This window comes from Tachysurus vachellii, chromosome 4, assembly GCF_030014155.1.
Source record: "Tachysurus vachellii isolate PV-2020 chromosome 4, HZAU_Pvac_v1, whole genome shotgun sequence".
Taxonomy (NCBI): domain Eukaryota; kingdom Metazoa; phylum Chordata; class Actinopteri; order Siluriformes; family Bagridae; genus Tachysurus; species Tachysurus vachellii.
Genome location: NC_083463.1, coordinates 27,392,254 through 27,406,099, shown reverse-complemented (window position 1 = coordinate 27,406,099; position 13,846 = coordinate 27,392,254). Strand labels below are relative to the sequence as shown.

Sequence of the window (13,846 nt, the reverse complement as noted above, 5' to 3'; positions counted from 1 at the left end):
GTAAATAAACAAATTCAGCGTTTACTCGGTCGTTTTGTGGTGTCACGTGACGCCGCAGAAAGTTCATTGTAGAGTGCGACACGTGACCTCGCATAACTACGTTTAGTGTTATTTTTCCACCTGCATTCAGCCAAGTCCCGCCTCCTGCACTATGATTGGTTATTATTCTTAACCAATCCGCTGAATGGACAAGGTTAACTACAAACGAATCGACTGCACAGAAGTCGGCCAATCATGTTGTAGAAGGCGGGATGTGTAGGAAAACAGGTGCAGAACAAAATACCGCACGAGCTGGAGAAGGCCTTCTGCTGTTTTTAGTAGGGAAAGAGGGGAAGAAAAATGGCGGCTGTGTGCGACCCGGAGCGGGACACCGGCCATTCCGTTCGAGCTTTCGTCCGTTAATCGAGTCCGCTGCTTGTGACGGACTTTTGGAAAGAAGTTTATGGGAGGCTGGGCTCGGAGTTTATTGATAATTGCGTGCTTTGGTGTGATTTTCTTTCTGTACGACTAGTGGCGCGAAATAAGGTTGTAAATAAAGAGAAAACAGTAATAAAATAGTGCAACATCCTTTTATAAAAACAACATGAGAGGAAGAAGAAGTAGACCAGCTGTAAGGGGACTGGTGCCGGAGGAGGCAGCGGTGCTGCGTGGAAGGCGAGGCAGCAGAGGCAGAGGCAGGGGCAGAGGCAGAGGGCTGTGGATACTCGACTGTGTTCTGGATGAAAACTACCAGCCATCAAAAAGGGGGCGACGGAGAGGAAGCTCGTTACCGAGGGGCAGAGGAGGCAGAGGCAGCAGGGGCAAACGGGGAGGAAGAGGAAGAGGAGGAAGGCGCAAAGCATTGAGCAAAATAATTTACGACGACCACGAGAGCAGCAACGAGGAGGAAGACGACGTTGTGACTTTACACTCCGAGGAAGACGAGGACGACTTCTTCCGGCGATCTGAAGAAGATGAAGAAGAACATTTAGATGATGATGATGAAGATGATGATGATGATGGCTCTAACTATGTGGAGGAACCGCCGGACGAGGACGACGCGAGCTGCAGCAGCACCTGCGGCGACACACCTGCGGGTAAATGTTAGCTAGCGAGGGATGATTACTTAACGTTAGCTTTGAAGCTAATGTTTTGGCTCATCACATTGTTAAAGTGCTTAGTGCGCATGCGTGGTTCAGGTCGCAGTGCCAATCAAAGTTCCATCAATACCGTTATTTTTCCTATTTTGGATAAAAAGTTGTCAGATTTGTTCAAAATGGAGGCCGCTTGTGTTTGTCGAGAGGTGGTGCATCAGCGTCTTCTGCTTCTTACAGAGAGTTTATGTGAATGTGATTGTTTACAGAGAGTTTATGTGAATGTTATTGTTTACAGAGAGTTTATGTGAATGTGATTGTTTACAGAGAGTTTATGTGAATGTTATTGTTGTAATGTTTAAGTGATTCAGTGTCGACTCCTCAGGATTAAGTTGTTTCGGATTCAGATTCAGATTCAGAAAGAGTTTTATTACCAATTGTTTAATGTCAAACACTCACAGTACACAGAGACAACAAGATGAGATTACCACAAAAATACACAAATGTACAAAAAAATTACAATAAAATTGAAAAATAAATAAAAAAAATTGTATGTAAAATTGTGCTATAGATGGTGGAATGGAATTGAATAGAATGAAATTCAGGGATGTAACAATTAAAAGTAAGGTTATTGCACGTTGTTATTGAATAATGGAGAAACATTTAACTGTTCCTGAGGTAAATTGTCAGGGGGAAGATGCCGTTCTTGTGCCTGGCTTGGATTTGGTTCTCTGAATCGCCGGCCAGATGGTAAAAGTTCACAAAGGATGTGAGGAATCCAGAGTGATTTTCTAAACCCTTTTACTCACTCTGGATATATACAGTTTTTAAGGGTGGGCAGATGAACACCAACAATCCTTCCAGCAGTCCGAACCGTTCTCTGTAGTCTTCTGATGTCTGATTTTGTTGCTGAACCGAACCAGACAGTTATTGACATGCACAGAACATACTCGATGACAGCTGAGTAGAACTGTTTCAGCAGCTCCTGTGGCAGGTTAAACTTCCTCGACTGGCTCAGGAAGTACTTCTTTTGTTGAGCCTTTTTTACAGTGGCGTCAATGTGAGTGTCCCACTGCAGGTCCTGGGAGGTGGTGGAACCCAAGAACTTGAATTCCTTTACTGCAGCCACAATGTCCATGATGGTGGACAGGGGTTTCTCCTGAATTCCACAATCATCTCCACTGTTTTGAGTGCCTGACAACCAGCTCTTTAACCTCCTGTCTGTAGGCAGACCCGTCTCCGTATTTGATGAGGCAGATGACTGTAGTGTCATCTGTAAACTTTATTAGCTTGACAGAGGGGTCATTAGAGGTGCAGTCATTGGTGTACAGGGAGAAAAGCAGCGGAGAGAGAACACAACGTTGAGACGCGCCAGTGTTGGTGGAGCGGCTGTTTGACATGAATATCCCCGGTCTCACTAGCTGCTGCCTATCTGTCAGAAGTCTGGTGATCCATTGACAGATAGAGTTAGGAACAGATAGCTGAGTTAGTTTGGTCTGGGGGAGTGATTGAGTTGGAATGATGGTGTTGAAGGCCGAAATGAATGGTACAAACAGGATCCTTGCATAAGTCCCTGATTTATCCAGGTGTTGCAGGATGTAATGCAGTCCCATGTTTACTGCATCATCCACAGACCTGTTTGCTTGATAAGCAAACTGCAGTAAGAGTCCAGTGAAGTCTTTCAGATAAGCCAGAACCAGTTTTTTGTACAACTTCATTACTATAGACGTCAGCGCCACAGGTCTGTAATCGTTAAGTCTACTTTGAATACATGTTCAAAAAAGTCGCTACAATTCCCCAGTGAATGATGTGCTAATTTGTATATTAATTGGATCCAAATGATAATTTGCATATCAAAACTTGTTAGAGTGCTTTCACACCTATTAGTCCAGTCCTTGAGTATGAATCTGAGTAAAATTGATCACTTTCGTTTTGTTTGCTCATCGCTCATGATTAAATGAAACAAAAAGCAACAGAACTTGGAGCCTGACGAGTGTGTAGGGCTTTGTCTTTAAACACCTTTGTTAGTTGGTCAGAAATATGAAATACAAAAATGCCAACAAATCTTTTCCAAGTATTCGTAAAACTCACTCGAGCACGAAAACAGAGCCGATAATCATAGTAACGACTAGTTAAAAACATTTTGTGTGTCTCCTCGTACTGTTTTTGTTTTGTTAGTTTAAATCTAAACATACAGCACACCAGCTCTGACATATTTTTTTGACGTACAGCTTAGTACCTCACAGTTTAGTACCTCACAGCTACAGACAAATGTCATCTGCAACCCAAAACGTAGCATGTTTTGTTCGCTTCTTGTGGCTGGCTCGATTCATGATCTGATTTTTTTTTCTTGCTGAAATCAAATCATATTAGACTTCAACTAGATATTACTGAGACCACCTCAAGAAAAAGGTCTTCGACCCACAGTTTTACGCCTTAACGTATGCACCTTTACAATTTCTTATAGTATTATTTATTCTTTCTTACTACTTATTCGTAAACTATATTTTCACATACGTTACAAAATAGTGAAATTTCTCATGGGGCAACAGACAAAATGGAGTGATTTAGTGATTTGAGAATTTGGAATGTTGGTAAACTGTTTTAGATAGAATAAATAACCTGTTTTTTTATTATTGAGTTTTATTATTTATCATTTTATTAAATTAGTCCCTCTAAATCTAGTCGCAAGACACATCCACCGTGAGTCCAAGAGGAAAGCAAATTCGTCAGGTTTATCATCCGTCAATTTATGTGGGAGGGCGAGGACACAATGCAAGCACTGTAATGTTATGTCTATAAGAAGTCATTTGGCGTGTCGTACCCAAAAGGCTGTTAGGAGCAGCAAAAAATAAACGTACACAATTCTTGCTGAAGCCCAGTTTAACAATAGCTCACTAACAATCGCCTGATCTTGCCACAAATTGAGATGTACTTCACATTCAAAAAAGTGAGTCACATGATAGACAGATCTTGTGTTTATTTTCATGAGATTGCGTAGCGTGCACCACATGTACAAGAAGTCATGTAGTGTGCAGACACCTGCAACACAGAGTTCAAATTTTGTAGTGTGAAAGGGTCAGTGCTTCTTGGATTTTGAAAGCGCACTGTGAACGAAACTGCACTTGCACCCGTGGGACCAATGAAAGGTTCTTTGCTTTTATTGCTTGTATGTATAAAGGAAGAAAATTAAGAGCAAACAAGTCTGTGCATAGGACATACAATGATGATTAGTGATTGGTTGTTGGGTTACAGTAGTGTGCAGTGATTGATTAGTCTGTGCATACATTGGTGAGCAGTGACTGTTTGTTGGGAAGAGTGTTAAGCAGTGATTGGTTGTTAGGAAGAGTGTTAAGCAGTGATTGGTTGTTGAAAACATAGGCACACAGACTTGAGTGTTTAGAGAGTAGTTTGTCTTCACAATCAGCTGTACTGACAACACAATGTAGGTAGATAGCCTGAACTTTTAATGTTAACCTTGTACAGAGGTTAAACGTCCATATCAAGACATTGGTGGAAAGTGTTCAAAAGGAACTCCTATTTGTCATGTAACCCTAAAGAGCAGACACTTCCAAGAAACCTTAAATTTCAGTACCATTGAGTTTTTATTGCTTTTCTGGACAAATGACTATCCAGGTTTCCTGCATTGCTCCATAATCCTCTGAACAGAGACTTGATCTACTCATATTTGAAATGTATTTACTGATATGACCTTCTGAATGAGACCATTAGACTGCATGGGTCTTATTTCTTCAAGCTAAAAGTACTCAGTAAACAATGCATGTATTTTTTTCCCTGCACCTCAAGCTTATTTAGGACACTGCACTCGAGGGAGTGTGTCGTGGGAACCTGCTGCCGTGTCGTCGCATGGCATCTAATCATTCTTAATCAAGTGTGTGCTGTTTCTTGCTAAGAGCTTGTTGTAGTTGTTACATCAGCGTGAGCAGAATGTGCTAAACAGTAGATTTAGATGTGTTATATATCTGTGAAAGTTCTCTGGAGCTTGTAAAGTGGCGACTTCTTTTCCCAACACCAGCGCTGAAGCCTGTAATATTATAGTAGTTTAGATTGCTGCTTTATTTTTGTGCCACTATTTAGCTGACCGTTGATATCATGTTTACTGAGGAATGACTACATCCCAATACTTTCAGCTCAAACGTCGACAAAGGTTTGCAGATACTACTACTGGACAAAATGGGAATAATAACAAAATGATAAAGTGCTTTAAGGAGGCACATTCTGACAGATTTTTACTAGGTCATCACTTGTGTCCTTAAAGGACACACAACAAAAGGCCGGTCTTTCACGGACAGCGTAAAAGAGTGTGAGGTTTGGCTGAATTCTTGTTTGTTTTTTTAGTCAAGAAATTGACTTTGCCAAGTATCTCACTGCCTGCTCAGAGTAAGTGTCAGTGAAACGTACAGCTAGTCATGTGACCTTTCCGGGATAAAGTGGATCAGCATTCAAAAGCATGAGAGATTTGTTTACTTTCTTCTTAGTGTTATAGGTGTAACATAACATGGACAGACAAATGTGTTACATATTATTTAGTTTAAAGAAAACAATATGAACGAACACAAAGGATTTGTTTTTTGATGCATATTAGGAAAATCGGGGACCATGAATGGGACGTGTGTATTATTGACTTGATTTATGTAGATTGTAGATATGAGCCGATTACTGTGTAGGAACTGAAATAGATAAAACTGAAACGTTTTTGCACTTCATCTTCTTTTTTGTCTATCAGCTTGGCTGTTATGTCTCTCTTTTTCTGTCTCTGACTGTCACAATTTCACCGCTTTTACTTTCCATCTCTCTGCCTCGTTAACATCCATCCATGTCTGTCTGTTTGTCTGTTCTCTCTGTCTCTTTCTCTTTTATCTGTGCCTGTTCTTTGTCTATCTTTGTCTTTGTCTTTCTGTTTGTCTGTCTGTCTGACACCCGTGTATTTACCTTCAGTATTGTATATTCATGTTTTCTTCAACTCTTCTCCTTCTTTTGGCAGTTTTAATTTCTATACTTCACAATCGTTTCTGTTCCTTTTTTATACCTTTAGGCCGTCGGAGAACTCGTGTGCATCGTCCGTGTTCCCCTGTCTTTGAGAAGGAGAATGTCCCCTATCTGGAACTCCCCAAGTCATCCGACGATGTGCTGGTGCCAGCGACGCACCTCCTCACAGCAGCTTCCATCTATGAGGTGCTGCGGAACTTTAGCACGGTGTTGCGTCTCTCTCCGTTCCCCTTTGAGGACTTCTGTGCAGCTCTGTCCGGACAGGATCAGTGCACACTGCTGGCCGAGACTCACATCTCGCTCATGAAGGCCATCCTGCGTGAGGAGGACACGTCTAACACGAACTTCGGCCCAGCAGATCTGAAGGACAGCGTGAACTCGACCCTTTATTTTTTGGATGGAATGACATGGCCCGAGGTGGTGCGGGCCTACTGCGAGAGTGATCTCGAGTACCAGCATCTTCTGAGCTTCCAGAACCAAGACAACTTCCCCTACGAACCTCTTGAGAGCAAGCTGAAAGGTTTGTGTATGGTTTTGGTCAGGAAAATATGCATCAAAAATATCGTTTTGAACGGCTCTTTTGAATCCTCGATTCTGATTGGTCAGAAGGTGTTGATGTATTTTATATAATAGCTGGTGAGCGAATAACTGTCTACAGTTATTACACATGATAACAGCAACTTGTTCCACAATATTGAGTGCAATTATACATCATGGCATTCTTTATTAAATACGAATGTTAGCTGTTGCAAATTGCTGTGGTATAAAAGGAATAAAACATACAACATGCACTGGTGTGTGTATATATATATGTATATATGTGTGTGTGTGTATGTATGTATATATATATATATATATATATATATATATATATATATATATATATATAGATATATAGATAGATAGATAGATATATATATATATATATATATATATATATATAGATATATATATATATATATATATATATATATATATAGATAGATATATAGATAGATAGATAGATAGAGAGATATAGATAGATAGATAGATAGAGAGATATATATAGATATATAGATAGATATATAGATAGATATATAGATAGATAGATAGATATATTCCTTATTTGTTTCCTTACAGATTATATGCATTTATTTCACATCCACTTTGTGTCTCTTGACATATACGGAAGCTCAGTACAGAGGGTTATAGGTTATAAAATGTTTGATGGATCAGTGTGGATGTTTGAGTTTTTGTCACATTTCCTCCTTGCAGTCCTACAGTTCCTGGTGGATCAGTACTTGGCGACTAACGTGGCACGGGAGGAGCTGATGTCAGAGGGCGTGATCACATACGACGATCACTGCCGCGTGTGCCATCACCTTGGCGACCTGTTATGCTGCGAGACCTGCTCTGCTGTCTATCACCTGGAGTGCGTGAAGCCACCGCTGCTCCAGGTGCCTGAGGAGGAGTGGCAGTGTGAGGTGTGTGTAGCTCACCGGGTGCCAGGTGTGTTCGACAGTCTCACCGAGAGCCAGAAGACTCGCCCCTACATCAGACACGAACCAATCGGATTCGACCGTCACAGGAGGAAATACTGGTTCCTAAACCGACGGATAATAGTGTGAGTGTAAAGCTTAGTGTAAGGACCAATGTACCAGTTTCCACGTGACCTCATCACATGGTTTGTCAGTTTTTTAAAAGTTTTTTATTAATGAGGTTTTCTCTTTTTGAACCTAGTGGCAATGAGAGCTACATTACATAACTGTGCTCAACTAATGAATTAACCTGCAGTTTGTAATGTTTAAAAGGAATTTTCCAAGGATAGATTTTCCTGGTTCCTAATTTTTCCTTATATGCAGCATTGAGTCACATTTATTCCATTGTGAAGCACATTATTTTTCAACACACTTAATTTGAACCATTCAACTACAAATAAAGTGAATAACTAACATGTGACATGTTTTTCTGTAGCACCTGACCACAGCTAAATTCTCCTGTTGGCAGGTTGTGAGTTCATTTAACACCATCAGGTTTTCTACTGTGACCAAAGATAGTCAAAGTTCTGAATTTTTTTAAATAAAATCATAATTATTGCTGTATTGGTGATAAATTTTTGATTGAAGTTGAAAGAATTCGCTATATTATGAATCCCACTTGCTACAAATATGGAAATGGCAATGGTGGAAGGTAAAGAAACTAATGCTAATAGATAGGAAAAAATCTCTAATTTTTGTTTATGCAAGCTGTATTTTGTTTGTCCAACAATCACGGATCATGCTGATTGATGACTCTGAACTTGGTAGTTTTTCTTTCATCACGAGTATCATTAAAGGATATAAATTGTATAATTTGACAGAGTACATGTGTACATGATAATCTCTGAAATGGTACAGTGTAAAAACAGGGTTAAGAAAATGGGTTGTTAGATTGTTATTTACAGATTAAATACACAAGTTAAACTGCTGTGAAATGACTTGAGTGTTGACTATAACAACCAGTGGATAATAATTTCAGTGAGGAAGATGGCGAGCACGAGGACAAGGCGATCTGGTATTACAGTACCAAGGTGCAGCTGGCGGAACTATTAGAAGTGCTGGATAAGACGTACTGGGAGAAACAACTCTGGACCACACTGGAGGAACTGAGAGACGAGATCCACACACACATGGACATCACTGAGGAGCTCACTAACAAAGCCAGAGGCAATAACAAGTCTTACCTCACTGCAGCTAACGGTAAGGATCAGTTATGCTGTGCATATTATTTCCCTCTGATCATACCGTAGTGCAATTACACCTTGGTATTGTCGCACTCACCTGTGGACAAAACAAGGGGCCAGACACTTTTTTGAGAACTAAAGCTGCAGGAAATGAACCAAATGAACCATTTACAGCATTTGGCAGATGCCCTTATCCATAGCAACTTACATTATCTCATTTTTATACAGCTGAGCAATTGAGGGTTAAGGGCCTTGCACAGGGGCCCAAAAGTGGCAGCTTGGTGGACCTGCGATCAAACTTACAACCTTCCGATTGGTAGCCCAACCCCTTAACCACGAGGCTACCACAGAACATGTATTTTGGATAAATAATAAATTGAGCCCCTGACATCAATCACGACGACAGTGTAAAGTTTTAAGAAACACAAAATTGCCGTTGTTGTACAGGAATTCGCCAAACCTATTTATCCTGACTTAATTAATTTTCTGGATAAATAATAGATTTTCTAGACAATGGTTTTTAATCTTCTAAATGTAGAATAGATAAATAGTGAATGTATAAATAACACTCAACTTTATAATTCCTACATTCATAGTACTCTTTTGGGGACCCTTGTTCTACCATGTGGCCTATACTGCACAGTTGTGGTTCAGTCTGTCGCTATGGTAGTGTGCACTGTACTGCAGCCTTTTCTTGTGCTTAACATAGTCCTGTGAACATGGCATCACGTGATACACCGACCATCCATAACGTTTACAGCATAACGTCTAGGCAAATAAAACGGCTCGGACCTGTCGAGGCATGGACTCTACATAGCAGTAGACCCTGTACATACTGTAAGTTCTGAGGAGGAGCCTCCATGGATCAGACTTGTTGAGTCAACACCTTGAAATCTTTGTCATATTCCTCAAACCATTCCAGAAGTATTTCAGCAGTGAGCTGTATCCTGCTGAAAGAGGCCACTGACATTATTGAATACCCTTGCCCCAAAGGCGGGCATTTGATCTTCAACAATGTTACAGAGGTGTAGTGGTGAAAACACTCCGATATTTGAATATACAAAACCGACTTGACCAGGCCTTGTTTCAGGTTTTATGGATGCCTCAGGGTGGTTTCTGAATGGCTTAGTTAGCTGATGCTGTTTATGAAGCAGGGTAGGGCTTTTAGCATGAATAGTAAAAGAATTGTCATGCAGTGATAATTGAGTGCTGTACATGGCACTGGGTGTGTGTTAATTGTCTATGAATAGGCTCTGAATGCTGTTCCACATTTTCATTTTATTCACATGTTGGATTGTTTGTTTTTCTTACAGGCAAATATAAATGCAATTATGCAACCTCTTCAAATTTTACAATGTTTGCAATAATCTAAATAAAAAAAAGAAAAAAAGAAAATTGATGTATTCATGTCTTATATTTATATACAAGAGAAAAGCAATGGATCAAGGGAGAATTGTTGAATTCTATGATTCAGACCTACATTTATATTACACAGTAAATAGTGTCATTATTTAACAAAGAAAACATGCTATCATTGATATGGTGAGGGTATCTATAAGGTTTCTATACCTAAACGGTCAGTAGGTTTTCTACCATAGGAAAGCCAGAGCACTTCCTGATTTCTTGATAACTTGTGAAGCTGTATATACTTTTTTTTGTCGTAATAATTTCAGAAGAAAAAAAAACGAGAGACTTGACACTGGAGAAAGGAAAAAACATTTCACATTTCATTCCAAACTTAACTTACACTCTTCACACTTCCATGCTCACTCTCCTCACATTTCTTCATTGGTTCTCTGTTATTCTTTTAGACACACACCTGTAGTGGCAGCAGTGGCATGAAATTAAATCAATAGTTTTGGTAAAAAATTTTAACTTGCCCTGAATTCTCTTATATTTACATTTACAGCATTTGGCAGACGCCGTTCTACAGCGTGTTGTACAAAGTGCTTTTATGTCTCTATCATTGAATATGTTAACTCTGGTTCACTATGTTACACACTTAAGATACTGTGAGCCTAAATCACTGTTCAATCAGCCAATACGTGTTTGGGATCTGAAGTATCTGAAATAGAGAATTTAAAAAAAAATCTGATTCAAAGGTGACGAGTGAGAAACGGAGAAAGGTTCTGGTCTGAGATCTTCTTATGGAAACTGGTGTAACTTTGGCAATAATGAATTGATGCACCACATGGCTGTGTTCATGACGCCCCTCTGAGGTGTATTGTGATGTAAGCTTTTGAATATTCAGCGGGTTAAATGGCTCATATCTCTTCCCTTAGAGGAGATCCTGGAGCGTGTGAGAGCCAAGCAGGAGCAGGAGATGGAGGAGGTGAAGAGAAAAGCCACAGAGGAGCTGCAGAAATTTAAAAGGCAGGAATCACAGGAGCAGCTGTCCACCACTGAGACCCCTGAAGACCAATCCTTACAGGTCCAAACAGGCACTGAGGAGGACAACCCTGCAGGTAGTAATGTAACGCGCGCATTCCAGTTCAGAGAAAAGAAAGCTCTGGTCACTTCATCCTTCACCGGCACTTTTTACTTGGCAAGATGTGTGCATAATGAGAGAGTTAAACAGTGGATGAATTTGTTTCACAAAACATAGACCAAGTCACAAAATGGAGGAATTTTAGATGTAAACATTACATTTGCAGACGTAGAAAATTTGTCCTTATACCAAGTAGATTTCCCATGGCCTTACATTTGTTACAGTTAGGAATAAAACATTATAGGATGTGCTTATAAAGGAATAACGTGGTGATGCAATACGATGCAGAGAAGGAGCTGTCACTCACCAGTTTCCTCTCCTGTTTAATTCCTCTTTCCTGAAATTACTACAGTAACTAACTGCTTGAAGTGACCTGACCCCTTGTATTAAATTTGCCCCTTGTTTGGCGTTACTTACACTTTGTTCAGGATTTATTTAAGTAACTGCTTCATACCTCAGTATGTCCTTGTGCAGCTTGTGTAGCTGAGGCATCCTGTGATTCAGAGTCTCTGGGGGCTTCTGTGTCCTCCATGCCCCAGCTTGTGGGGCCTTCTGGCATGTCAGCTGAGCTCAGTGAGCCCCAGAAAGGGAGCGGTCTGGAGGAGCTGCCCGAGACGACAGGTACACCGCTGGAAAGGCACGCTTTAGCTGTTGTGTTATTTCATTGCACTTGGATTACCCCCTTGACCTTCTGCACCTTCATCGATTCATGCATTTGCAAGCCCTCATGCCTTCAGTTGTTCTCTTGCAGTTTTTGGCTTCTTGTGCTTGTCCATTTCTGCATGATTTGTGGCAGACTCTTTGTGTCCAGCATTCAAACCTCATGCTTTGTGTCTCTTTTTACTCTGCTTAAAATGGAACATTTGTCATCTTGACGTAATCAAGCTTTTTAATTTGCCACACATACGTTAATATCATAAAATCTTTAATTCCCTGACTCACTCTCTTTGTCTCACTCTAGCTTCCTTTTTTTGTCCATTGTTCTTGCCTGTTAATGCTCTTGTGTTGTGGTAGCAGTACATCAGCAAACTGTGTTTTCTTTTCATCTTCTCTCCTACAGATACAACCTCGAATTCAGGCGTCAGTGTTGAGGAAAGGCCTCCGTCCCCACAGACTGCTGATGAGAACAGCAGTCTAAAAGGAGCAGACAGTCCGGATGCTGCAGAGAAAGCTTGTATCTCCAGCCAGGATGAGAAGGGTGAGAACATTAGGAGCTGATACTGAGCCACTCAAACCTGCCACTTTTTTTTTTAAGTTTATATACAAACTGTGTTGTGATGCTGTTATGTTTAAACTAGCATTCCATTTAATCCATTTTTAAACCATGCAAATTGGAGGCCGTCCATCAAAAGCTGGTGACTATGTAAGGGGGCAATAGTTGTTGTGGACATCAATTCTCATGAGGACATGATCTGTACAGTGAAGAATGCTGATGGTAGTATCGTGTAGAGAGTTAATCTTGGCCTCTTGATTCATGACATCGTAGCAGCGTTATTTGTATTTACTCAAGTTTTTATCTAATGCTAGATGTCAGATTTTATTGCCAGTTATCTTGCCAAGAAAATAGAATTATTACTAGGCTAAGCATCAGTTGTCTTTTGGGTAAGGGAGAACTTGTGTAAATTTGACCAGACAAGACCTTTCTGTTGTCCATCTTTTGATGTCGGTTTGTTTAACGCTCCTTTAAATCAACTACAGTTACAGACATTGATCAGATGATTATTCTATTTTCAGTTTTGCAAAATTGTGAAATTAGTTGTCACCTGGTCTGAACAAACAGAATCTGTGATTTCATCTAGACCCATCAATTCCTCCTTCTGTCTGTGGTGTAGGTGAAGGGAAGGAGAAAGGAAGTGGTGAGACAATGACAGGGATGCACGGGACATTGGCATCCACACGCATGGTGACCCGCCTGCGCAACCCAGACAGCAAACTGAGTCAGCAAAAGAGCCAGCAGGTGGCAGCAGCGCTCCATGAGTCGTATAGAGTGTTCAAGGATGGAAAAGAAGTGAGCCTTTGTGTTGTTTGATTCATATTTTCTGCAGCTGCTCTGACCGTGAATACTTCTAATGTTATTTACAATCATGCGAGTTCACTTTATACTGTCTAACTCTAAAACTACCTACAGTTTTTGGTATGTTTACAGTGTACGCTTCTTTACATCTCCTTTCTTCAGGTTCTGGTGAGCCAGCAAGCAGAAATAGCTCGCCTCAATTCACGCAACACCAAAGACCTGGTCATGAAAGGTTCCTTCTTCCGCCTGGGTCAGGAAGGCAAGTACCGTGCCTACCAGAACCAGTACAGCACTAACACTCTGGCACTCAACAAGCATCAGCATAGAGAGGACCATGACAAGCGCAGACACCTCTCACACAAGTTCTGCCTCACCCCTGCTGGAGACTTCAAATGGAACGGATCAATTTATGGCTCCAGGATGCTCACCATGTGCACGCTGAGGCTAACTATCATCCAGTTGGAGAACAACATCCCAGCACCATTCCTGCACCCCAACTGGGACTCCCATAGGTATAAAACGTCCTCTACTGATGTAGAAAGCAATGCTAAAAATATTAC

At 40.7% G+C, this 13,846-nt stretch overlaps 1 protein-coding gene across 3 annotated transcripts in view; it reads left to right on the top strand.

Moving 5' to 3' along the window:
- Positions 1 to 283: 283 nt before the first annotated feature.
- The window catches only part of LOC132844843 (nucleosome-remodeling factor subunit BPTF-like), a 39,221-nt gene continuing 25,658 nt past the window's right edge, over positions 284 to 13,846 (top strand). For all 3 annotated transcript variants that reach the window (XM_060868676.1, XM_060868674.1, XM_060868673.1), the window contains exons 1-9: positions 284 to 1,076; positions 6,130 to 6,603; positions 7,338 to 7,686; positions 8,580 to 8,800; positions 11,067 to 11,249; positions 11,747 to 11,893; positions 12,333 to 12,470; positions 13,105 to 13,280; positions 13,449 to 13,798. In XM_060868676.1, the coding sequence (XP_060724659.1) occupies positions 584 to 1,076; positions 6,130 to 6,603; positions 7,338 to 7,686; positions 8,580 to 8,800; positions 11,067 to 11,249; positions 11,747 to 11,893; positions 12,333 to 12,470; positions 13,105 to 13,280; positions 13,449 to 13,798 (2,531 nt within the window). In that variant the 5' untranslated portion in view covers positions 284 to 583. The remainder of the gene's footprint in view (positions 1,077 to 6,129; positions 6,604 to 7,337; positions 7,687 to 8,579; positions 8,801 to 11,066; positions 11,250 to 11,746; positions 11,894 to 12,332; positions 12,471 to 13,104; positions 13,281 to 13,448; positions 13,799 to 13,846) is intronic.